Source organism: Antechinus flavipes, chromosome 4 (genome assembly GCF_016432865.1).
Source record: "Antechinus flavipes isolate AdamAnt ecotype Samford, QLD, Australia chromosome 4, AdamAnt_v2, whole genome shotgun sequence".
NCBI classification, from domain to species: Eukaryota; Metazoa; Chordata; class Mammalia; order Dasyuromorphia; family Dasyuridae; genus Antechinus; species Antechinus flavipes.
This window is the reverse complement of record NC_067401.1, coordinates 388007342-388033431: the sequence shown is the minus strand read 5'-3', so window position 1 is coordinate 388033431 and position 26090 is coordinate 388007342. Positions and strand designations below refer to the sequence as shown.

Sequence of the window (26090 nt, the reverse complement as noted above, 5' to 3'; positions counted from 1 at the left end):
AAGGTGATGAAGGCAATCTAATGAGGCACAATTAAAGGGAATACATTTGAAGAAAGTCAGGAGAGGGATCCAAATGGGGTCAAGAAACACTCTTTATGTGACTTAAGCAAATCCATATTCCATCTCTAGGTCTCAGTTTCTTCCTGTATAAAATGAGGGTATTCCAACTAGTTGACCTTTAAATCCCTGCTAGCTCTAACGTTGTGTGGTTTCAAGAGGAAGCACCCCAGAAAAAAGGACTTAAATCTCATTTTTTGTCTCAATTTTTGCCCCTAGGTTTAAGAAGCATTAAATACCTACTGTGTGCCAGGCACTGTGCTAAGCATCCTTGCCCTCTCTAAGAGCAGGGGCTTTTTTTTATGGGGGAGGTGGAATCTAGTATTTATATAGAGCTTTAAAGCTAGCAGAGAGCTCTACATATGTTACCTTGTTGGATTCTTAAAATGAATCTGAGATAAGGCTATTATCATCCTCATTTTATTGATGAGGAGACTGAGATTTAGAGAGGTCAAGTGAATTCTCCAGTGTGACACATCTAAGTTTCTGAGGCAGGATTTCAACTCCTAACTCCTAGTCCAACACTGTCTACTGCATACCCTTGTCTCTAATTGGCCTTCTATCCTTCCCTGCTGTAAGCTTGGAGTGGGGGAATGGTTCAGGAAGGGAAGAAGAGGCAGGGATCAAGACTATAATTTAGCTCCTGATCCTTTTAATATCTTGATGCTTCCTAATTTCTTAATTGTCTGAACAAAGAAATGGTGAGAGAGACAATACAAGGGAGCAGCAAGGTAACATTACTTTCCAAAAAAGTATGCAAGTGAACATATCTTGAGGCATTAAAATCCCCAGGGAGGTAAGACAGTTAGGTAGTGCAGTGGATGGAGTGCCAGACTTCATACTTGCTAGCTTTGTGACATGTTGCTTAACCTCATTTGCCTCAGTTTCTTCATTTGTAAAATAAGCTAGAGAGGGAAATGGTAACCTACTCAGTATCTCTACTGGGCTCATAAAGAGTCAACCAAATGACTGAACAATAATCATCATCAATAGGATGGTGGAGAAGCAGAAATAGCTTGGCCACACTTATAGTGCCTGGCACATAGTAGGTGCTTAATATAGATATTTGTTGATTGAGTGATAGAAGCAAGCAGAAGCTGACTGACCATTTTCCTGAGATGTTGTGGAGAAGATGCCTACATCAAGTAAGGGGATGGACTAGATAATCCAGAGAGCTCAGCCCTTCGAGGGCTCTAATGGACACTATCATTCCAAATCCTTTACACTCCGCAGACCCCCTAAATGTTACATCAGCCCTCTAGAAGGAGTCTTGCTTTGGCCACTTGTCTAGACTAAATAAAGGAGTTACTCTGAAGAATAAGGGATAGTCTCACCGACTGCTCCAACAGCATAGACATCAGCAAATGCTTGTGGGGACAGCTAGACATGGTGTTAACCCCTTCTAATTAATGAGAGAGGACCCAATCTCAAACACAACTTATTGAAAGGTCCCCTAACCTATCTCCTCATCCACTAAACTCATTCCCTAAACCTACAGAAGGGAAGGAAACAGAAGGCTACTTTGAATATAGTTTCTCAAAGAGTCAGCATGGATGGAAGCTTCAGAAATTATAGTATCAATTTCTTTGCCTGTGAATTTTTATCTTTCTTGAATCACCATGACATTTCCCAGGTCTCCAGACAGAAGTTTGGCACGCAGGGATGGAGATGAGAAATCTCAGGTTGCGTCTTGGTGCTGAGATCTGGGCTTTTAGAATTAAAATTTCCCCTCACCCATCATCCCCCCATCCTCCTTTCCCCCACAAAACCTGAAGAGATCTAGAAACTGAGGAATAGACCCAGTGAGTCCTGGTAGTCTCTGTCAAATTAGACCTCAACCCTCCTTTTAAAGACTTGGTAATATGGTAAGTCACCTAGATATACAACCCAAATCCCCCCATATCAGGACCCAGAAGGACCAACAGCCTTTCTGTGGGCAAAGATGTGAAGCACTTCCCTCTTCTCCTCCCATCCCTGGTTCTGCCTTCCCCTTTCTAGACAGGCTGGAGGCTTACCTTGGGCCCGGCTCAACAGAGATCTGGTTAGTGTCTGCTCCTTGGGAACTAACTGTACGCAGGGGGAAGGACAAGGGTTTAAGAGGGTGAGCGTGAGAGACCCTGCTCTCAGGAGCCAAGTCCCGCAGTGAAAGGAATGTGTCGACACAGGCGGTGGGGCGGGGAATGGTTTGCTGCTATTTTGGCAGGTGCTGAGGACCAGGCTGGAGGAATTTGTCCCCCACGCCTTATATGCCCAAGCTATTGTCCAGCTGCTGAGACAGGCTATTTTAAACTAGGGCAGATATGGGGGACCTGATGGGGAGGTGGGTGGAGGGGAGAGGGATGTGACATAAGCCAGCTGTCTCTCTTAAAAAGTCTGATAAGCAGATGCCGTGAGCTGGGGCCCCAGAAACTAGGAGAGCCAGGACCGGAGTAGGGTAGTAGGGATGGATAGAGTTCAGCCTTCCTTAAACCTCAGTCAGTGCCCCGGCAATTTGGGACATGGCTGGCCCAGGCTCCTCTCCTGTGGAGGGAGGGGTGTGTGCAAGGTGACATTCCCAAGTTCTGGATCATACTTGAAATGACATTATGTCATCTGCTTCCCCATAACTGGCCTGTGACCTTCAGCATTTCACTTATTTTCCAGGCTTCAACTTATAGGAGTTAGAGCTGTTGACTAATTGACACACTGGAAGCATCCATAAAGATCATCTCTTTTGACATCTCACAGAGGAGGCAATTGAGTTTTCCATTTGTTAAGCAGGATTATATGGTCTGACTCTTCTCCTGGGATCTGGGATGTAGTGGGAAGGAGTAGGGTCCCCAGGGAAAAGAAGAGTGGGTGAGGAGTGGACCCTGATGAAAGGGATTGGAGTTTGGACACTGACTAGTGGAAGCAGTTGGGCCACAAGCAGAACGGACAGCTGGGGTGGGAAGGGGCGGCATTTGAGCACCTGTTTCCCTGAAGATCTCTATAAAGAAAGACACAGGATTGTATCTGTCAAAACCTTGATGGAGCTGAATAAGAACTCTGTTTTGGAGAGAGGCAAAGACAAGTGGGCGAGACAGTGCTTTTAGAATGAGGGACTGCCGAAGCACAGATTTCCTCTCCATCTTGGCCCATCTCCCTCACTGATCTCTGCTGGAGTCCAGAATGCCAGATTAAACAATTGCCAACTTGCATCCCAGCCCCTACATTCCTCTGCTGCTGCCATTAAAGATATTATAGTATCAATTTCTTTCCCTGTGAATTTTTATCTTTCTTGAATCACCATGACACTTCCCAGGTCTTCAGACAGAAGTTTGACACACAGGGATGGGGATGAGAAATCTCAGGTTGTGTCTTGATGCTGAGATCTGGGCTTTTAGGGTTAAAATTCTCCCTCACCCACCATCCCTCCATCCTCCTTTCCTCCACAAAATCTGAAGAGATCTAGAGACTAGGGAATAGACTAAGTGAGTCCTGATGGTCTCTGTCAAGTACTAAAATTAGATCTCAACCCTCCTTTTAGAGTCTTGGTTTTTGGTAACAAGGAAGATAATGCTCAAAGGTAATAAGGAAATATATTGTGGAGTCAGAAACAATTTTATTTCAGCCCTGAAAAGACATTCTAAGAGGAATTCTGGGATGACTGGAAGAAGGAACTGGGCAGTTTCCATCAAGGTCTGCCCAGTGAGGGGAGAGCAGGATCAGAGAGAACAAACTAGAAAGGGCTCATGAGACCAGCTCAAGCTTGGAATCTACTTCAAAAGCGGCCTCCTCCATGAAGGCTTCCCTGATCTCTCAGAGACCTCTCTCCTCTCAGCTTGCAGCACTTTGTGTTCTTTTATGTGTTTATCATATTCCAACTTTTATCATATTTATGTGTCCATGCCTTATCTCTTCCCCTTAGAGGAAAAGTTCCTTGAGGGGAGGAACAGATATTGATGTCTTTGGAAGTGTTCTCATGCCTGATTCAGTGCTCCCTGAACCTGTGACAGTAAGCCAGAGATCTGTGAACACCTCTGAAGCCTTGGAAGCAAGTTATAGGCAGGGACCTTCATTACACTGCAATAAGCAAAGGAACAAGGATGTTGGGTTTGGGCAAATCACGATCACTTTGATTCAGTTTCCTCCTCTGTAGAATGAGGGAATTAGAACAGTTACTTCTAAGGTGTTGTCTAGTTTGAACTATATGATCTGATCTCTCCTAAAGTCCCTAGCTGCACCTTGACTTGGGGTGGGGAAGGTTCAGATGTCCCCTACTAATCCAGGTCAATTCTGAGAGTAAAACAAGAAAAACTAGTTCAGCCAGATAGGAATTCCTTTAGGTCTTTCTCTCATACCCCAGACAGTCCTGGCACACAATGGGCACCAAAGAAATATCTGAGAATAATCAAATGATTTAAGGTGGGTCAGTTATGCTCCACTTGGCCCTGGCCCTGTCACACAGAGGGTGCTTAATACGTGTTGATTGACACATTGCTTTCACCAGAGCTCTGAACTGCTCCCAGGAATCACACAGGATCCTGGCCAATTACCAAACTCAGTATGATTACCTGTCTTAACTTTGCCAATCTAGCCTCCCTCAAGGTGTCCAAGGGTTATTAGTTAATTCTTGATTTTCCACAGAGAAAGAAAACAGGTACTTGAATACTCCAAAACAGTGATGGAAAACATTTTTTTTTCTGCCAAGGATCATTTAGATATCTATAACATCATTCGCAAACCATAAAAAATATCATCTTATAGAACTAAAGCAGTGGGAAGTTGTTGCACCCGGCTTTCAGATCATTATCGCCTGAGATTGCCTTAGCAAATGATTTTGTGGGCTTTATATGGTTCACAAGTCCCAACCCTGCTCTAGAACAATAGATACCCCCAAAATCAATGTGAAAGCATCTGGAAGATAGCAAGGGATTTATAGAAGACTATCAATCAGCAGTGGAAATGAAGCTTCTAAAAAATTTCCTGAGCACACAGGGGTCATTGTCTCAAGTTAATAGGCATCATTGGTTGGCAATGAACCCCAGCTTTGGAACATCCACAAAGTGAGCAAGCATCATAAAAGTCACAGAGATCTGGCATTTAATAACATCAGTTTTGCATCCTGAGCAGGCAGGAGTGACCCTATGGGATGACTGTGGCCTCTGAGTCCCCTTCCAACAGACAATGAAGCAAAATGGCCCAGCCAACATTGGACTATAGGGAGAACCGGAAATAAACAGTAATTTCAAGGGCACTGATAAGACTTCCACACCTGGTTTAATCTTCATAGTTTAAAGCTTTGGTCCTTGTTTAAAACCAAACTCTTCTGGGAGGGAGAAGAGTTGAAGCTGCTTTGGCTATTTAAACCTTCACATGAATGTACTTATCAGATCCTTTTCTGAAAGCAAATTTTGGTAGGGAAGCATAGAAAAAGAGCAAGGGAAGAGTGAAGCTGAAGGAACTGCCTTGAAGATGAGGAAGAAACCCAAGAACGGGCATCTGGACACATCAAAGTCAAAATTCTCTCCCTCACCATTTGGCCTGAGGGTAGATAAGAATGGACAGGATGGCTGGTCTTGGGAGCCATTGAGGGACAGGATATAGGTAGAGAGGTAAATCAGAGGCAGACAGAGTTATATTGCAGAGGCAATACCAGGGATGCAGACCTTCCAGAGGATAGCCCTGCTGGACACATTAATGATGAGCCAGGACTCAGTCTAGACTCTGAAGGTGCCATAATTCTTCAACCCCTGTCAGGGCTGTTCTAGGTATCTTTAGCCTTCCTCTTTCCCTCCTAGAATCTCCCACAGGGATGATCAGGATAGTTTCTCTCTTCCTTGCAAGGTCAGAGAGGGTTTGAGTGGAGTGACAAGGCCTTCGCTCCCCTGTCCAGTGTTTCCAAAGGTGTCAGTGCCTATGGTAGAATGAGAAGATGTCAACGTGTTCCTGGGTCCAATGGTTTCAGCAAAGGAGGAGCTGGGTGAGATTCCCCTGGGGTATCCCGCTCTCTCTCCCTTTTCACCCTTTTTGGCAGTGATATTTCTCTCAAGTATTCTTGGGTGCTCCAGGGACTGAAGTCAAGTCAGTTCTGAGATTCCTGGACTAGAAAGGAAGCTTTGGAGGGAGCAATGTGAAGTGGACAGCATTGACCAAATACCCGGGCCTGGCATGTAGGCTGCAGATTCAGCCCCTCTCATCTGGACACGCCTGTCAGATCTGTGGGCATAAAAGTGTTAGTGCATTAAAAACGAGGAAAGGAGGGGCAGGTAGGTGGTGCACTGGAGAGAGCACCAGCCCTGAAGTCAGGAGGACTTGAGTTCAAATCTGGTCTCAGACATTTAACACTTCCTGGCTGTGTGATCTTGGGCAAGTCACTTAACTCCAATTGCCTTAGCGAAAAAAAAAAAAAAAAAAAAAGGAAAGGAAGGATCAGAAGAAAAATCATTTGATCTTATCATAGTTGGGGGGGGGGGGAGACACAAAAGCTTCAGGGAAGGGAGGAAATGCCCATTCCACCTCCAGTTCAACATCCAAAGATATAGTGGCCAAAACCAAAAATATTTGCTGCGAACTTGTGAAGAAGAATTGTAGGCTCAATTTCCGTTGAGGCTGAGAACACTGAGGAACTCAACCAACCATTTCTCTACGCTGGCCCAAATCACCCCAGATACAGCAAAAGATGGAAGATTTCTAGATTTTATATATTTAATATATAAAATATGCAAATAAACATAATGGAAGGAAATAGTAATAATAATAGCCAAGATTTATATAGGGTTTTAAAGTCGGCAAAGTTCTATGCATATCCTGCCTCATTTGATCATTACAAAAACCCTGTAAAGTAGGAGCTATCCCCCTTTTACAGATGAGGAAACTGAGGCAGAGAAAAATTAACCGACTTGTCCAGAGTCACACAAATTGTAAAAGTCTAAGCAAGGATCATACTTGAGATGTCCTGACTCCAATCCAGTCTTCTATCCATTACACCAAGGTCCTTCTTGGCAACACACACACACACACACACACACACACACACACACACAGATACACCCTCACCCACAATTTCACTACTGAGAATAGGAAAGGGGATGAGACTGGACCTGCTTTCCTAAGAAGACACCCAAGTTAAGGAGAAATCTCCAACTGAAGCCAGTGAAATCCCAAATTCAAGTGATTCTAGGAATGCTTCCTGGATATCTCACCTGGCTATCTGGAGGAGAGGTGGCTTGCTTTCCCCATGAGTTCTTCTTGGTAGTTACTGCCTCCTTCTTTATGTCCTGATGAGAGAACAGTGACTGATTGAAGGAGAAGGATTCTGGACCTGGATACTTGTCTTCCCAATGTGTGTTTAGGCTTCAAGGTTCCCAGATCCAATCTCTTGCTGCTTGGCTTGGTATTACTGGGAATAACTCAACCCAATCCCCTTTAGCTAAAAGCCCAATCCAGCCACCCCGGTGCATTGGGGTACTGCATTCTGAAATTCGTCTTCAGCTGTCTCTGGTTGGCTTCTAATAGGAGAAGTCCAAGGCAGTGGCTTGACCACAGGTAAGAATTCATTACCTGAGAGTCTTGGTCTCCTCCAGAATCCTGAGTTCTGCTGATCCATAGGTTGAGCCGAGAGGTCTTCACATCTGAGAGTCTCAGGTATTCCTAGAGAGAAAAGAAAGGAGAAAGAGAAGAAGAGAGTAGAAAGGAGAGGAAGAGAGAAAGAGAAAGACAGAGAGACAGACAGACAGACAGAGACAGAGATTCAGAGAGAGAGAGACAAAGACAGATAGAGAGAGAGAGAGTAGAGAGGGAGGGAGGCAGAGAGAGAGAGAAAGAGAGAGAGAGACAGACAGAGCGGGACAGACAGAGCGGGACAGAGACAGACAGACAGAGACAGAGAGACAGAGAGACAGAGAGAGAGACAGAGACAGAGACACAGAGAGAGAAAGACAGACACACAGAAAGAGACAGAGACAGAGCGAGAGACAGAGAGAGAGAAAGACAGACAGACACACAGAAAGAGACAGAGACAGAGAGAAGGAGAGAGGAGGGAGGCAGAGAGAGAGAGAGAGAGAGAAAGAGACAGAGAGGGAAACAGAGAGAGAGAGAGAGAGAGAAACAGAGAGAGATAGACAGAGACAACAGAGACAGACAGACGGGGGGGGGGGGAGGAGAGGTAAAGAGAGAGAAAGTTCTAGATCACAAGGTAACAAAGAGTCTAGGGTTTAGGGTTACTGGAGACAACATATCCTGGCACTTTCAAAAAGAAACCAGACTGCTACAGGTTCTGCCTCTTCCTCTCAAGCACCTGAGCACCTGAGGCTGTCCTGGCTCTGGCCCAGGCTACACCTGCATGTCTTAGGAAATAAAGGATGACTCCTTATCAAGGACCTTGTAGAGTGAATTGATATATGAGATAAACAAGGACTTTCCCCCATCTCAAATGTCATTAGCAAATGATTGAACAACAACAAGCACCTACTATGGGCCAGGAACTATATAGTAAGTGCTGGAGATACAAAAAAAGTCAAGCAATCATCCCTGTTCTCAGGGAAGTCACAGTCTAATGTGGGAGACAAATTGTAAACAATTATGTTATATATAAACAAAATATAAATAATGTAAATTGGAAATAATTTCAGAGACAAGGTATTAAGACTGAGGAGTCTGGGGAAGGCCTCTTAGAGAACTTTACTTGAGCTTTGGAAAAAGCCAGGAGGTGGAAATGAGGAGGAGGAACATTCCAGGTATGAGGAGGGATAAACAGTGGAAAAAAATTGGGTAAACAGTCCACAGAGCTGACCCACCATAGTTGAGATAGATAATGCAGATGGATAAGCTGGATCCAGACCTAAACAGAAGGAGATTGGGCAGGATTGCCTTTGGGAATTTATGCAGAACTTCTAATAATTCTCAAGATCCTCTCTGAGACAAAGGCCTTTCTTTTTTAATATTAATGTTCTTCTTGAGTATTTGAGTAGTTTTCCTGTGCTGCTATGCAACAGAGTCTTGGAATGGTACAGTCTCAGAAAAATTAAATTCCCCAAATGTCAATGAAGAGGCTCATGGTGGGGTTGAGTAGGCTCTACTAGGAGATTGATTTCTCAATAAAGAGAAAAATGGGAAAAGTCAGGATTTAGGAGCCCAGATTTAAAGCTGGAAGAGACTTTAGAGATAATGGAATCCAACTTCGTCATGTTATGGATGAAGAAACTGAGTTTGTTTCACAGTTAGTCCAATCCTCTACCCACCATAGCTTTGTGCAATGCCTGGCATATAATAAACACATAATAAATGTCTGACTGTAACATGCTGCCCATATGATGTAGCAAAAATGAGGTATAACCTGTCCCTAACACCCCACTGCTATTCATCAAAATGTTTCCATCTGAGCTAGCCATGGTGTTGACAAGGCTCTAGGTGCTGGGCCAGGGATGGTGTGTCTGGTTAGTGTCAGAAGGATGCCTACAAAGATATACCTAAGATTACTATACTTTGTGTACCAATAATTAGAACACATGGTCTGATAAAGGATATTCCTTTTGCAAAGCTTTGTTAAAAATATTCTCCCTCTACTCCTGCCTTGGAATTAGAATTGTTCCAGAATATGTAGGAGATTTGCATACCATCCTACTTCAGGAGTTGTAGAAGGATGGTTTTTTCCCCTGCCTCCCCACTCCAGAAAAGATCCCAGAGAGAGGAGAAATTCAGAGAGAGAGAAGCCTTACCTTCCTGCTCAATGCTGGCTCAGTCTTGCTATTTCTGACCTGCTCCTTCTCAAAGAGGCTCCTCTTGCTGGCCACCCCAACAGGAGCCACAAAAAACTCAGTCCGGGAAGAGCCTGGAGACTTGACAGATGCTGACCGCTGAGAACAGAGAAAACAGAAATCATTCAATCACCCTGAAACAAGGATAGAGTGGGAGATGGAGCAAAGTTGGGGAGGGATGGGAGGAAGAAAGGAAAGGAAAATGAACTCCATAAGTTCTAGGGACTTTGGCATAAGGGATAACCCCCTTATTCCTATATACCTGGATAGGATAGGGCCCTTCCCTTTCTCCACATATTTGGGCATGATTTTGCCCACTCACCTGTATAGCTGTGTGGTATCTCTCCAACTTCTCCCCTAACTTGACTGTGTTGCTTGGAAGCCTCACGCTGGCACTGGGAGGAGGAAGAAGAGAATAAGAGGAAAGAAAAGAAAAGGAGGAAGAGGAGGGAAGGGGGGAAGTGAAAGAGGAAAAAGAGGAAGAGGAGAAAGGGAGGAAAGTATAGCAAGGAAAAGGAGTTGGTTAGAAGATCCACCAAGATAAAGTCTCTGCCCTGAATCCCTAGAAATGGAGGGCAGGGCTGGGGGTTCTGCATCAATTAATCTCTCTCCCTCACCTCCCTAAAGGGCTAGAACCATTAAGAGAGCAGTTGTGCACCCAGCCTGCCACCTGGTGCCAAAGATGGGCACTTCAACGATTCTGTTGTTTTATACTCTCCCAACTGAAGCTGGAGATGGTTTCTGGCTCAGTTGTTCATTTGGTTCTCACTCTGCCCCAGCAAAACTACTCTTAGAACAATGATTACATAAGAAAATACATTGAGAAGAAAGAACATTTTGGGGGTGGGAGCCCCCCACTTGCTCCAACCCAGAACAATGCGAGCTATGCTCAGTAGATTGTAATCTATTTTATTTGTACTTTAGGAGAGGAAGAGGGAGGAATAAAGGGAACAGTGTTTCTAGCTTTTTCCTTAAGGTATGTGCCCATCAGATTGGGAATTCCCTGAAAGTGAGGATTGCATTTCCAGCCTCAGCCAGGGAGCTTCCTAAGGACAAGAGTAGAACAGTCTCCATCAGATTGAAAATGTCTAGGAAAAAGGGTCACTCACACCCACCTTATACACTCACCCTATTCTGCATCCCTTAACTCAGGATATAGACAATTCTCAGTATGGCAAAGTGACTGACATTGCTCTGTCCTCAACAAAAATCCCAAATCCCACAGCCGCCTATTATACCTTTCCTTCGGCAGAGAGATGGAAGCTAGAAATGAATGAGCCTAACTACGTATCCTAAGGGTCTTTCTTTAACTGTCTCTGAGGCATTAGGAACCCTCCAACTTTCTGTTCCATTCATGTTCAGTTCTCCTCAAAAATCTCTCTTTTTTCATTGTAAAGATCTCTTTTAAACAAGCCTTCTCCACTTCCCATTTCTGTCTAGTCCACCTCAAAATTTCCTTTTAGGTTGATCTCCCTAATAACTTCCCAATCTCCTACCATCCATTATCTCTAAGGATTGCTGGGCAATCAACAATACATTCCTCAATGCAGAAGCACAGTCCCATCTTCAAGCCATAACTTGTCAAACCCTTCACTAAAGAAAGGAGCAAGATTTAGATAGGACAAGAAAGGCTCTTAGTGAAGAACATCAAGACTAAGGAACAAAAGGAACATAATGGCAATAAACCCTGAGAATTCATTGGTTCAAGAGATGTATCAGATGCCATAGGCATATAAATAGATCAGTTTTCCTTATTTTCAGACGTATGATTGCATCCATCCTCTGCTCAAAAGTCTTTAATGGCTCCCACCTTCCAAATGAGAAGTTGTCAAGTAGGGAGGAAAGAGCCCCCAAGAAGTCTAAAATCTTAGAGCCTAAAGATTGATTCTAACAAGTCAATTTGGTAGTATTCATCCTGTTTTCACATCTGTAAAATGAGGATAATAATAATGGTATACTAAAGGACTCACAGAATTTTAAAGAAATTGTTTTATGAACCAAGAAAAGCTATATAAATATATATGAACTATATAAATATAAATTGAATATATAAATATATATATTTGAACTATTACGACAAATGAGCCGCTAGGTGGTGCTAGTGCATAGAATGTTGGATTTGAAGTGAGGAAGATCATTTTCCTGAGTTCAAATCCAGTTTTGCACATTACTATGACCCTAGGCAAGTCACTTAACCCTATTTGCCTCAGTTTCTCATCTGCAAAATGAGCTGGAGAAGGAAATGGCAAGCTACTCCAAAGTATCTCTGCCAAGAAACCCCAAATGGAGTCAGGGAGAGTCAGACATGACGGAACAATAGAACTACTATAAAGTCCAGATTTCTTTCTTGAAAGCCTTCTGTAAGCTGGCACCATTCTACTTTTTGATCTTCTTTCATACTATTCCCCTACATGCTCTGGTTATAAACCAGGGTTCCCTCAAAATATTGCACAATTCCAAATTTATGTGTGCTCTCTATTTCTTAAATGCCCCTTTCACCCTTATTTCTTCTCATCTTTCATAACCCATCTCATGGTACCTGTGAATCCCCTCCTCCTCCAAAGTCAGCAATGACTATCAGAGCAAAGATTTAGAAGCTATGTGATAAACTGAAACCAAGGGAGGCTAAGTGACTTCTAGATTGTAAGCCTATAAGGGCAGGCTCAGTGTCTTGTTTATTTCTTTAACATCTAGCACAGTGCTCTTGTACCCTCCAGGGATTTATTTACATTACTGAAGTTGATTCAAAAAGAATTTTAATAATATCATTCATAAGAAAAATCAGAGTATCCAAGAAATATACTTTTCCTTCTAAGCTTACTTTGGACATTCTAACCTGACTGCAATACTGCTTAAAACCGGTGTGGTTGGTTATTCTTGTGTTGCTATATTCTACAGTATTCTCAAAGAACCATCATCTCTCTCTTTTCCCCTATATTTATTCTGTGTCCCTATCTGGGCTGCCCTCACTCTTCTCAAACCCTATCCAACTTTCAAAGCCCAGTTTTCCACCTTTTTGCATAAAGTCCCCCCAGATCATCCCAGCCTCGTACCTTCTGTGACTTCCTTCAAAATTTATTCCCAGAATCCCTTCTTTCATCACTATGATTTTGGTCTCACTAGATAAGACTATATGGTCCCTGGGTAGACAGGACACATTCTGGACTTCTCTTGCAATCCTATACAGAGCTGGGCACAAGGAAAGTGTCTAGTAGAGGTAAAAGAGAGGGGCAGCCCCTCCCCAAACCCTTACCTACGGGTAAATGTTGTCTCTGGGTTTTCTTTCCTGGTGTTCATCTGAAAAGAGAGAAAAAATGATAGTGAGGAAGGAAAACACAGAAGACTTCCCTTATGAATTGTGAATTCAGTCTTTCTAGCTATAGCTATCTATGCATATTTTCTTTTTGGAAAGAAAGAAAAATCTGGCTAAATGTTCACAAAATTCAGTGAGAAAAACAGCTTTTGTAGTCTACACTTGAATACTGGTATAATTAGAGAGTGAATCTATGAGCCTTGGTTGGTTATGGAGCTCAGGTAACAAGGTAATTCTGGGAAAAGAATGATGCTGCCCTCATCTCTTACCTTCTTGTGGGCTAGGGAGTGTTCTATGGATACTAGATGGGGGCTCCTTTTGTATGGTGGTAATGGTAAGTGGGAGTTTTGTGGAATGAGCTATAAGGTGGGAAAGATCAATGATTTGGAAGCCATCAGGGAAGTATAGAATATAATATGGGATTTATTATTAGTTATAACCAATTAAAGAATTAATAATCCAATTATAGATTATTAATCAAGATTATGAATTATAAAATACTTTATTAAACAATAAAAAATATTAATGATAATACTTGACATTCATATGTTATTCTAAAGTTTTCAAAGCACTTTACATAATCTTTAAGATAGCCCTTCAATAAACTGGTAAGGTAGGTACCATAGGTACAATTCTATAGATGCAGAAACTGAATTTTAGAGAGGTTAAGTGACATACTCACAACCATACTGTCAGTAGGCAGGATTTGAATCTGGGTCTCCCCTCATTCTAGGTTTAACAGTCTTTGTACAACTAATACTTTCTCATAAAGTACAAGTTGGGAAATATATGGTAATAAGCATGTGTTATATGATCAGGTTATATAGTGCGGGGAAGAAGGAGTCATGGTTTAGGAATTATATGACTATATGGTACAGATTTCTGTTATATAGTGAGAGTGAGAATTGTATAGTAGGAGTACCCTCTGGGAATTATGGTTCCTAGACATACAGGATCATAGATTTAGAGTTGAAAGATTTTAAAGGACATTCAATCCAACTCCCTTATTTCATAGAGGAGGAAACCAAGACTCTGAGAAGATCTATGGTTTACTCAGACTAAGTGAATGTCAGAGATGGGATTGAAGTCATCTATACCAAGATGTCTGGTGTGGATGAAGGTTAGATTGTACACAGCAGGAATTTTTGGTAGGGACAGATACTATGTTCACTTCTTTTTTTCTGTACTTTTATCTCTCTTGTGGTTTTTCCCATTTGCTCTGATTTTTCTCTCCAACATAATTCATAAAACAATGTGTATTAAAAATAAATAAACTAAAAAAACTTTGATTTTCTAGTTATGTAGTAAAATAGAGGAGCTCTTTAAGGATAATGTACAGTAAAGGTGGGTGGGTACAGGATGATCCCACTCTTACCCCCAGCACATGGGACTTGTTTGTCCTTTGTTTTTAAAGAGAGCCAGTGACACTATAGGGTGATGTCTTCATGGATTAGATTTAAGTGAGGCAGAGCTAACTAAAGCCATGAGCCTTATTCTCTCTTCCAGTTATCCAAGTCCAGTGGCCGGACAAAAGTCAGGATGGCCCAGGATGCAATGCATGACCTTGGTATCTTAAATGCCTGATTAAACTCACTTTAGCCACCTTCACGTCTCTTAGAACAAATTGTTCTCATCTGCTCATTCCACCAGGCAAGTCTTCACATGACTCTAGATTTAGAGGCCATTTAGCCCAACCCATTCATTTTATAGGTGAGTAAACTGAAACTCAGAGAAACAAAGTGATTTCTAGACAGGAAGATCTGTGATGTGGAGAGTTGTGAGATGGAAGGAGGGGTATGTGGTGAGGGGTAGTAGTTGTATGATAAAGGAGAAAGCAGGCATGGCTCCAGCCACCCCCATGTACATGATCTGCTTAGCAGCTCTTGTCTTCCCCACTAGGTGTGGCTGCCCATGTTAGAAAACCCTGTATTTATCACCCAAGTACCAATTTGGCCATTTAGGTCCTCTGGAAGGTAGTGATTGCTTATTTCTATTTATCTTATTTGTAAAAGGTTCTAGCTCCTCCAGCAGTCACCCAACATCAGGGAGGTCTTCTTTGATAGTTACCTAACTCCCTCATGCTATGAAAAGAAGTTACCTATGCCATGCCATGTAGAGAGACAAGTGGTCCATAGTTCACTTGTATAGAGACCTTTTTTTCTCCTCTGACTCTTACCCGAAAGGAAATGGTTCTAGGACTGGAGCGTGTGAGAGAGCTGCTGTAGGTGCCCTGGCTTGGAGAGGTCACTTCGGTTTCTTCCTCTTTGCTTGGGATTTTCACCTGGAGGAGAGAAGAGCAAGTATGTCTAGGTCTGGAGCACTATGGGGTATTTGTCACAGTTCTTTGGAACCTCATATGTGGACTAGAGTGGACCTCATAGGGCCACTAGACTAAGCTGAATCCATCACTGGTGAGGAAAATAAGAAATCATGGAGTTTGAAGCTGAAAGGAAACTTGGAGGTTATTTTCCTTTAATCCCAATACACTTTGGACAGAAAATGTCATTTGCAACCAAAGAAAGAATAAGAAGATAGATGTAAATCAACACATGCAATGTTCACTTCTTCCTCTTTTTTTTTTTTTGTATTTTCATCTCTCCCATGGTTTTTCCCATTTACTCTGATTTTTCTCTCTCAATATAATTCATTTTAAAAGTATATTAAAAATAAATAAACTAAAAAAATATTTTTCTTTGATTTCCTAGTTATATGGTAAAACGGAGGAGCTCTTTAGGGATAATGTGCGGTAGAGGTGGGTATAAAGTGTTTCCACTCTCAGCCCCAGTCCAATATTCCTCCAGGAAGGCATGTCCAATCTCTAAGGCTGGGATAAATATTAATATCAGCCCATTAGGTATAGCTTTAGGAGAAGATACACCTAAGTCAAAAGGCAGGGCTTCTGGCAGCAAGGAAACTGTTGATGTCTCAGATGGAATAAATGTAGAAAGATTCAATAAGAAGGGAGAGTAGCAAACTTTGAGATAGGCCTTACTCTACAATCAGGCCCCTTTCACCTTGGGATTCTCTCAGTCTATAAGAATTCCTTTAATGCTCACATTGACTGAATTTAAAATGTAATGTAATTTATATTTTATTGTATTTTTGTTTATTTTTTAATATTTCCCAATCTTAATCTAGTCTAGAGACTGAATGTGTTTGACACCTCTGCTCTGAAAAACATGAAGGAAGAATATTCTCTAAGACCAAACCCAGTCAGTGACATCTGAAGGGCTTTTCAGGGATTCCAAAGGCTTCTAAGGAAAGTTATTTGAATGAATGAAAAAGCACTTATTTAGCACTTACTGTGTACAGAGTATAGTAATACTGGTTGAAGTGGGGGTAGGATAGGAAGATATGGGGCAAAGGTGGAGGGTGGAGAATGGAGCCAAGGACAGAGACATTACCCACCTGGAGGGTGAAGGGCCGGAAACGAGAAGCCACTGGCTGAGGTTCAGACTTCATTTCCTCTCTAGGTGCCTCTGAAGAGGGTGACTTCTCTATGGTCTCCCTTCTTTTTGGCTCTTTCTTTTCTGGAACATCTCTCTCAGGATCCTTTTGCTCTGGAGTCTGAACTGGAGACTGCTCCAGGCCCAGTTTCCTGGAAGCTATTACTTTTTCCCGAACTGAGCCCTTCTCTGGAATCAGTGCTTTCTCCTGAGCTGATGTCCTCTCAAAAGCCAGTGCTCTCTCCCGAGTTGATAACTTCTTTGGAATTAAAGTCTCCTCAGAGACTGACCCTTTCTCTGAAACTAATACCTTCTCCAGGCTCGATGTCTTCACTGAAGTCAATGCCTTCTCTCCAGCTAACACCTTCTTTGGGGCTAATGCTTCCTCAGAAACCAATGTCTTTTCTGTGAATGATGCTTTCTCAAAAGCAGATCTCTTCTCTGAAGTTAATTTTTTCTCTGGAGTTGTCTGGTCTTGGGGTGATGTCTTCTCTGAAGCTCTTTTTTTCTCTGGAGCTTTCTGGTCCTGGTCTGGTATCTTCTCTGAAGTGAATGTTTTCTCTGGAGTTGCCTGGTTTGGGGCTGGCATCTTCTCTGTTGATCTTTTTCTCTCTGGAGCTGTCTGGTCCTGGGCTGGTGTCTTTTCTGGGGTTGATACTGTCCTTTGGTCCAATGTCTTCACAGTCTTTGTCTCTCCTCCCTCTGAACTCTTCTCATCTATGGCCCAAGGTCCCCTCTGCTTTTGGCTCAATCTTCGTCTGGGTGGAGGTACCATGTCCTTCTGGGGCACTGAGGGCTCCTGTGTGGCTGATTCTGTACTCTGGCTATCCTTTTTCTTCTCTACCTCTAGCTGCTCCTTGATGGAGGACTGGGAAGCCTCCATGGCTTGCCTCCGCAGCCGCCGCTCCTGCCTCGTTCTTAGAACTGCCTGGAAATTCTCGTCCTCTTCATCTTTGATGGATGAATGATGCTTGGGAACCTCACTTTCCTCCAGGCTTGGGAGCCTGTAAGAGAGGAGGCAGGTATAATACAGACAACTGGGTCTATTTCTTGCTCCTTATACATGAATGAACTTCTATTTTTTGCCTATATGTCCTTGTTCCCTATGTCTGGAAAGCTCACTCTCTACTTTTCTACATGGATCTTTTGCTTTTTTCAAAGCACAGTTTGGATGTTCCCTTTTATAGGGAACCTTCCCTGATCAATCTGATTGGTAGTTTTCTTTTTATCACAACTACCCTGAGTTACTTTTTTATTTACTTGGTAGATATTTTGTATATTCTTTCCCCACCCCAAGTTACTTTTTTATTTACTTGGTAGATACTTTGTATATTCTTTCCCCACTCCAAGTTATTTTTTTAATTTACTTGATAGACATTTTGTATATTCTTTCACCACCCCAAGTTACTTTTTTATTTACTTGGTAGATATTTTGTATATTCTTTCCCCACCCCAAGTTACTTTTTTATTTACTTGGTAGATATTTTGTATATTCTTTCCTATTACCATTTCTCCCTAGTAGGATATAAGCACCTTGAGAGTAGAACTGCTTTTTTATATTTTGGATTCGAAGAATCTTGGGTAGGGTTTAGTGGATAGTCAGCACTCAATAAATTCTTAAACTTAATAGAGGTTGGGAACAAGTCTGATGTAACCTGTGAGTTAGATGATCCCATAGAAAACTGACAAGGGGTATCAAAGATCACTCAATTTCTATTTTTATAGATAAAATGGTAAAACTGAGGATAGTCTGACAAAGTGACTCATTCAAAATCACACAGTGACATAGCCGGGCTCAGAATACAGGATTCCTGAGGTTTATTTCTGTACTCTTTCCACTATACTGAGGTTTTTGTTGTTGAGTCTTTTTCAGTTGCATGAAACTCTTTGTGACCCCATTTGGAATTTTCTTGACAAAATTATTGGAGTAGTTTGTCATTTCTTCCTCCAGCTCATTTTATAGAAAAGGAAATGAAGGCAAACAAAGTGAAGTGACTGGCTTAAAATCATACAGTTAATAAGTATCTGAGGCCAGATTTGAACTCAGGGAGATGAATCTTCCTGACTCTAGCCCAATAATCTGTCCACTATGCTACCAAGCCACCCCAACAATGGTTTGACTTTTAATTTTCAATTATGGAAGAAAAATAGTTTGGACTGGGTTGAGGAAAGGGTTTGAGGAGAGCCTTGGGGCACATTTTCGTCACATCAGCCTCAGTATTTCTTTGCTTCCTTTTCTCCTCGCTCAGTTAAGTCATAGAGTCTTAACCTCATAGAATTAAGATTGGAAAAGACTTCAGGTATCTAGTCCAATCTTTTTTATTAAGATGAAGAAACTGAGGAGCAGAGAGGTCAATTGCCTTAGATCACACAAAACAATGAATGTCAGAGAGAGCTTTGGACCCCAGTCTTCAAATGGTAGAACTAGTCACCTTTCTATTCTATTTCACCCTGCTCTCCTCCTCTCTCCTCCCCCAATTCTGTCCATGTGAGCACAAGCAGATACGTACCTCTCCACTGTTGGCTGATCTCCATTGTGGGCAACCTTCGGGGCTTCATCATCTGTGGTTGAACTAAGATTTCGGTGCCGTCGGCGACGTTCTCGTTCCTGCTCCTCCTCATCCTCCAAAGTCCTTTGTCTTGCCAAGCTGCAATTGAGGAGAGGAAATCAAGGGATATACAAGAAGTCTTAGACCACATGAGCTGCTGAGCTTGTAGATTTTCAGGGTAGCCCAATGGGAAACCCAGTAATAAGCAATTTACAGGTAGCAATTGAAGGATTGCAAAACACTTTAAGCACATTTTCTCATTTCATCTGGAGCCAAAGGGGAACTTCTAGCCCAACCCCTAATTTGGCAAATCAGGAAACTGAGCCCCAGAAAGTTTAAAGGTCTAGCTTTTAGTAAAGGCTAAAGTTAAGACATAATGACAAAAGCAGAATTTGATTTCAGATTCTTTGACTTCAAAAGCCAAGGATTTTACTACTGGAGCTTCTCAGGAATCCTGAAATGAAAATACAAAGCATCGGCTTAGGTTAGACCTTACACAAAGAGAGCATCATTGTTGAGCATGGTTAAATAATCAACTTCTCTGCAAATCATGGAATCCCAGAATACTGGAATCAGAATATGCCTCAAATTGGGTCCTCTAGGCCAAACAATTATGGAAAGTGAAGGAAACCATTTACTAACATTTCAGAGAAACAATCTTAAAGTCTCTGAAATGTCCAGCATTGAGGAAACCACTGATTCCAAGAGGGCAATCTAATTAGACAGCTCTACTGAACATCACTTCTATTCTCTCAAGGTCTTCTCTTTCAATACATTTCACCCTTTACTCTGGAAGTTGTGCTCTCCTGGGAAAGTATAACAAACCCAATCCTTCTTCCTTATAATAATCTTTCAGATATTTGAAGGCAGATTTCATGTCCCATTTCTACCCTTCCACCATAAATCTTCTCTTGTCCAGCTTAACAAGGATCCCCAGATCCCTGTAAATGGTGTGTATGTGTATGTGTGTTGGAATGTGTATATGTGTGTGTATGTGTGTGTGTTAGGGGGTTGGTATATGAAATAATTTAATATAGTTTTAAATTATCTAGTATTTTTTATTATAAAGCATTTTCATTACAATATTGTACAGTATCCCCTATAATAGTTTATATCGCCATTTTATAGAAGAAAGAATTGTTTCTGAAAAGTTAAATATTGCCCAGCATTACACAACTGGTAAATAGCAGAGCTGGGTTTCAGCCTGTCAAGAAGCATTTAGTGTTTATTATTTGCCAGGGACTGTGCTAAGGACTAGAGATACAAAGAAAGGCAAAAACTTGGTCCTTGCTCTCAAGGAGTTCATGAGCTAACAGAAGAGACATTTTAGCTATTATCATTTCCAATTCTTTGTGACCCTATATGAGGCTTTCTTGGTAACAATATTGTAATGGTTTGCCATTTCCTCCTCCATCTTATTTTAAAGATGAGGAAATAGAAGCAAACAGAGCTAAATGATTTGCTCAAATTCACAGAGCTACTAAGTGTCTGAGAATGGATTTGAACTCATGAAAAAGAGCTCTTCCTGATTCCAAGCTCAGTATGCTACTTCGCTGCCCCAGGGAAGACAATATGTAAAACATATACATAGTAGATGGAAAATAATCTGAAAGATAAGGTATTAATCTAACAGCTAGTTGTTCTCACTCTGACCCTAGGTTCTTTTTCTTTTCTTTTCTTTCCTTTCTTCCCCTCCCCTTTCAGTACCTCTCTAGTCAACTTTCTTTTTATTCTGTGATTTTAAAATAATTTTCTCTAATGATAGCAGAGATGAGTGAGTCTTGATGGTGCATCTGGGAAGAATTTCCTCAGGAGGAAAATGCCCTCCTGGAGGAGGCTCTCCACTTCCTCTGTGAAAATTTTCACTAGAATATTGTCTAGAATCTCATATTCATGAGATTACTTTTTTAAAATTTAAAAAAAAACACATACAACAAAGTCTGGAAGTTTATATTCATTCAGATTAAATTAAATCTTATTAGAATCATTCTTTTGTTAGAGTTTGTCAAGATCTTTTTGTATCCTGACTTGGATATTCAGCACATCATCTGAGAATTAGATCAGTGTCCCATCTATACCTTTATGCAAATTATTGATAAAAATGTCAAAAAGCACTGGGCCAGGGAAAGATAGGAATCCTTCATCACTCCATTGTAGATATGAAGCTGACACTGACTTACTGATATTGAGTCACCAAAGATCTACTATTATTTAGCCCAGAACACTACATCTTGTCTATAGTGATACCCTAAAAGTTTTTATCAAATGCTCCACTGAAATGTAAGTACACTCAACTTAGAGAATTTCCCTCATTTTCTAGTCTAATAACCCAATCTCTGCAAAAGACCATTTCTGACATGGCCTATTAAGTCTTTGTTTCCTTTTTTTTAATTTCATTTTTATTCTGAACTCAAATGCCAAATTAAATGAGTATTTCCAAGTACAAAGTAGAACAGGGAAAAAAAGAGCATTGTTCATGAAAACCACAGATCTCTCATGTACAGCTTGCTTTTCTTTTTAGGAATCTAAGTACAATCTCTAGTTTTCAGAGCTATCCTTTTTAGTTATGTTTCTTTCTGACATTTTTAATCCTTTTTTCTGCATTTTTAAAAAAGATAACTCATCAATCCCCTTTCACTTTTTGCTATCTTTTTTACTCCTCACTCTCCCACCTCCACTAGAAAAAGAAAAATAAAGCCCTCATTACATATGAATACTCAAAAAAAATAAAATTTTAAATTGACCCTGTCTGAAAAGTATATCACATACTATATCTTTGTTTAATTTTTTTTCAGTTACATGTAAAAACAATTTTATTTTAAATTCCAAATTTTCTCCCTCTCTCTCTTCTCCTTTCATTGAGAAGGCAAGCAATTTGCTAAAGATTATACATGTGCAGTCATGTAAAACATGTCTCCACATTAGCTGTGTTGCAAAAGAAAACACACACAAAAAAAAGAAAGATGAAGAAAGTTTTTTTTAAGTATGTTTTGATTTGCATTCAAACTCCATCATTTTTTTTTCTTTAGAGATGGACAACATCCTTTAAAATTGTTTTGGATCATCACATTGCTAAGAATACAATTGATCATAGTATACCACAGCTATCATTATGTATTATGTTCTCTTCACATTGCATCATCTTATATAAGTCTTCCCAGTTTTTTTTTCCTGAAAATATCCCATGCATCATTTCTTAAAGAACAATATCATTTCATCAAAATCATATACCAGAACTTCTTAAACTGTGAATTGCAACCCCATATGTGGTCATGTAACAAAATTGTGGGGGTTGTGAAATTATGATTTATTGTAAATAAATGTTTGATTTATTTTTTTTATATTTATATTTCTAGGGTTGTATAAAAATATCTTGGATGAAAAGGGGTTGTGAGTGGGAAAAGGTTAAGAAGTCCTGTCATATACCACAACTTGTTCTCATATTCTGTGTCTTGAATCTATTATCTCTTGGTCAAAAAGCAAATATCATCATTTCTGGAATAATAGTTGGTCACTGTAATAATTAGAGTTCTTAAGGCTTCAAAATTATTTGTCTTTATAATATTGTCATTTGATAAGTTCTTCTGATTCAGCCCACTTCACTGTGAATACATTGACACAAGTTTTCCCAGGTTTCTCTAAAATTGTCCATTTTATCATTTCTTAAAGCACAATATTATTCTATTACATTCACATAACTATCTCTTTTTTTAGTCATTCCTCAAATCATTCCTTCATTCTTCAGATATGTGATCTACTGAGAAAGCTGCTATAAATAATTTTGCATATATTGGTCCTTTTTCCCTTTGCTTTACCTTTCTAAATGCTCACAAATGTCCTTAATTATATGTTCAAGAATTTTTCCATAAGCTTGTGGTTTGGACTTGGAGTCAGAAAGAACTGAGTTCAAGTCCACTTTGGTTATTTTCTAACTTTATGATTCTGGAAAGTTTTTTTTCCAATTCTCTCTGATCAGGTTTCTTATTTGGAAAATGAGAGAATTGGACTTAATTGTTTTAAGGTCAATTCTAGGTCTATAATATAACTCTACAACATGACTCTACAAATAACTTGTCCACGGTTATATGACAAGTTAAGTGGCAGAATTAAACCCACGTCATCTGATTTCAAGTCAAATCAACAATATTTTTCAAACATCTTCCTTGTGTAAAACACTAGGTAAGCTACCAGGAGAAACACAAAATTTGGCTAAGACACAGTGTTCTCTTTTCTAGTGCAGTTCAAGGAGGAGCAGAGAAAGGAAAAAGAAGAGGTGAGGGTGTCCCATATCCTCCTCCTTCTCTCTTCTTCCTCTCTCTCTCTCTCTCTCTCTCTCTCTCTCTCTCTCTCTCTCTCTATATATATATATATATATATATATATATATATATATATATATATATCACACACGCACATACACACACACACACACACACACACACACACATATCACTTGAAGGTTTACCAAGCATTTTATCTGTATCATTTAATTTCATCTGATGATCCTGAAAGGAAGGCACTACAAAATAATTATTTCACTCCTTCCCCCAATAGAACCTAAGCTTCTTGAGGACAGGGACTGTTTTGTTTTTATCTTTGTATCCCCAGTGCTCAAAACAGAACCTGAGGAATAGTACATGATTAATAAACACTTATTGAATGAAATAATCACCATTTTCACAAATAAGACTCTGAGATTAGGAGAGGTTTGCTGATTTTTCCAAGGTCCCATAACTATACACAATAGTACCCATTAATTAAATTTGAGAGTTACAAAGAAAAGAGCTGTGGGGGATGGGGAAAAGTTATTTCCAAAATAAAGGGAGATTTCCTGAAAAAGATGGGCTTTGATTTGTACTTAAGAAGATACTGGAGTTCAACAGGCAGAGAAAGAAGGGAGGTCATTCTCTAGCCACTGAAACAGCTTGGATAAAGGTATGGAAGTATAAGAATACAATCTATAATTTCATGGGGACAGAGAGTTGTCCAGTCTGGCTGGAAAAGAATGAGAACTTAATTATATGAGATAACACTAAAAAGGTAGGGTAGGGATAGATCATGAAAAGTTTTGAAATTCAGACAAAATAGTCCAAACTTTATTTGGGAATCAATTGAAAACCACTTATAACATTTTTGATCAGAAAAATAACATGAACCAGATTTTTTTTCATAAGAAAGATGATTCTGGCATCAATATGAAAAATGGATTTGGGAGAGGGATCAAGATGGATTGGAGGAGGCAATTCCAATAAATTTGAGAAGGAAAACACCATCTACATCCAGAGAGAACTATGGAGACTGAATGTGGATCAATACATACTACTTCCACCTTTTTTATTTTATTTTTCCCTTGTGATTTGTACCTTTTGTTCTGATTTTTCTCTCCCAACATGATTCATATGAAAATATGTTAAAAAGTGAATGCACATACATAACCTAAAAAGGGGGAGAGAAGATCTATAAGAAAGCTGTTGCATTTATCCAAATGGTTAATATTAATGGAGTGAGCTGGAGAAGACAGGCTAGAAAGGAGTGGGGCAGATGTAAGAAATGTCTCTAAGATAGAATTGACAAGACCTGACATATGAGACATAAGAGGAGAGGAAATGGGGAAAATTGAAAATCTGGAGTGTATGCAGATGAAGGTGACAAGGACATGGACAGTAAATTGTGCCACATGATGATCAGCCTAAGGAACAGGGAGTATTTAGCCTAGAAAATCCAAGATTTCAGGTGGTGTGGGAAATGGAATTTAATAATAATTATTAACGTCTATTGGCAATTAAATAAAGAAGTGAATAGCGCATTTGATTTATAATCAGCAAGGCCTTTATGTCTTTGGATACTTACCAGATCTATGACCCTGGTCAAGTCTTTTAATATACATCAACTTTAGTTTCTTTAACTATAATAAATATAATAATATTCACTTCCCAGGGTTATTGTGAGGATAAAATGAGGTAATTTTTATAAAGTGTTTTGCAAACCTTAAACTGCTACATAAATATGCTAGCCCAGAGTCACACAGCTAGTAAGTATCTAAGAGAATATTTGAACTTAGTTCTTCCTAATTCCAAAGCTCACATTCTAGCCACTATATTCCCTAATAAGCATGGTGATTGTCATCAATTAGTAGGTCTGTTAAATGGAAGAAGAAGGATTGACTTTTTCTACTTGCCTCCAGAGAGCATGACTAGGAATAGAATTTTAGGGTTGAGTTTTTGACTCTATATAAGAAAAACCTTTCTAAGAATCACAGTTGTTCAAAAGTAGAATGGGCTGCTGCTTTGACAGTAATGGGTCCTATATTTCTTCATGGTATCCACAATGATAACGTAAAAGACTGAACCAAAAACTTTGCTGAAATCTAAGTATTTTATGTCTATAAACATTTCCCCAATTACCCACCTAATTCCTGTTCCCCACCCTCAAAATGAAATAAGGTTATTCCAATATGACCTATCATTGGTAAAGCTATCTATAATTTTAATATTAATAGTTCCCCTTCTAAATGCTCACAAACCATCCCTTTATAAAGACATTCTGGAATTTTGCCAGGCTAAAAGTTGAGACTTTACTGCATGTTTCCAAGCATTGACTTAATGACTACTTATTTGGAATGGAATAGAAAGGATTCTTCTTCGTGTTGACTTAGATTACATCTGAAGGTCCTTCCAAGTCCAACATTCTAATTAAAGACAAACCAAAGTTTATAAACATGGGATAATGGATGTACAACATTCATGTGGATGAAAGTCATAAACTGGAACTTGTATTTCAAAAGAAGACCAGGTTTGAAAAAGAAATAATAAGTTCATTTGAAGATATGTTGACTATGAGGAGCTGACGAGACATCCTGGTAGAAATGTCTTGTAGCCAATTCAGGATATGGGTCTGGAGTTCAGAAAAGAGGTCAGGACTAATGATTTAAATTTGGGAGTCAACTTCTTTGGGGTTGGTAGTCGAAATCCTGGCAGTGAATGAAATTCTCCAAGGAAGAGAGTCG

The 26090-nt window shown here is 40.2% G+C and overlaps 2 protein-coding genes across 2 annotated transcripts in view; both read right to left on the bottom strand.

The window, feature by feature from the left end:
- The window catches only part of TNNT2 (troponin T2, cardiac type), a 30096-nt gene extending 27455 nt beyond the window's left edge, over window positions 1-2641 (bottom strand). The window contains exons 1-2 of the mRNA XM_051996764.1: window positions 2630-2641; window positions 2073-2346 (exon numbers count right to left, since the gene is read on the bottom strand). Coding sequence (XP_051852724.1) covers window positions 2073-2346; window positions 2630-2641 — 286 coding nt within the window. The remainder of the gene's footprint in view (window positions 1-2072; window positions 2347-2629) is intronic.
- A 979-nt stretch (window positions 2642-3620) lies between these two features.
- LAD1 (ladinin 1) overlaps window positions 3621-26090 on the bottom strand; it is a 35060-nt gene continuing 12590 nt past the window's right edge. The window contains exons 2-10 of the mRNA XM_051998668.1: window positions 19046-19183; window positions 16498-17539; window positions 15266-15370; window positions 13030-13073; window positions 10099-10171; window positions 9738-9875; window positions 7582-7671; window positions 7224-7298; window positions 3621-6237 (exon numbers count right to left, since the gene is read on the bottom strand). Coding sequence (XP_051854628.1) covers window positions 6232-6237; window positions 7224-7298; window positions 7582-7671; window positions 9738-9875; window positions 10099-10171; window positions 13030-13073; window positions 15266-15370; window positions 16498-17539; window positions 19046-19183 — 1711 coding nt within the window. The 3' untranslated portion in view covers window positions 3621-6231. The remainder of the gene's footprint in view (window positions 6238-7223; window positions 7299-7581; window positions 7672-9737; window positions 9876-10098; window positions 10172-13029; window positions 13074-15265; window positions 15371-16497; window positions 17540-19045; window positions 19184-26090) is intronic.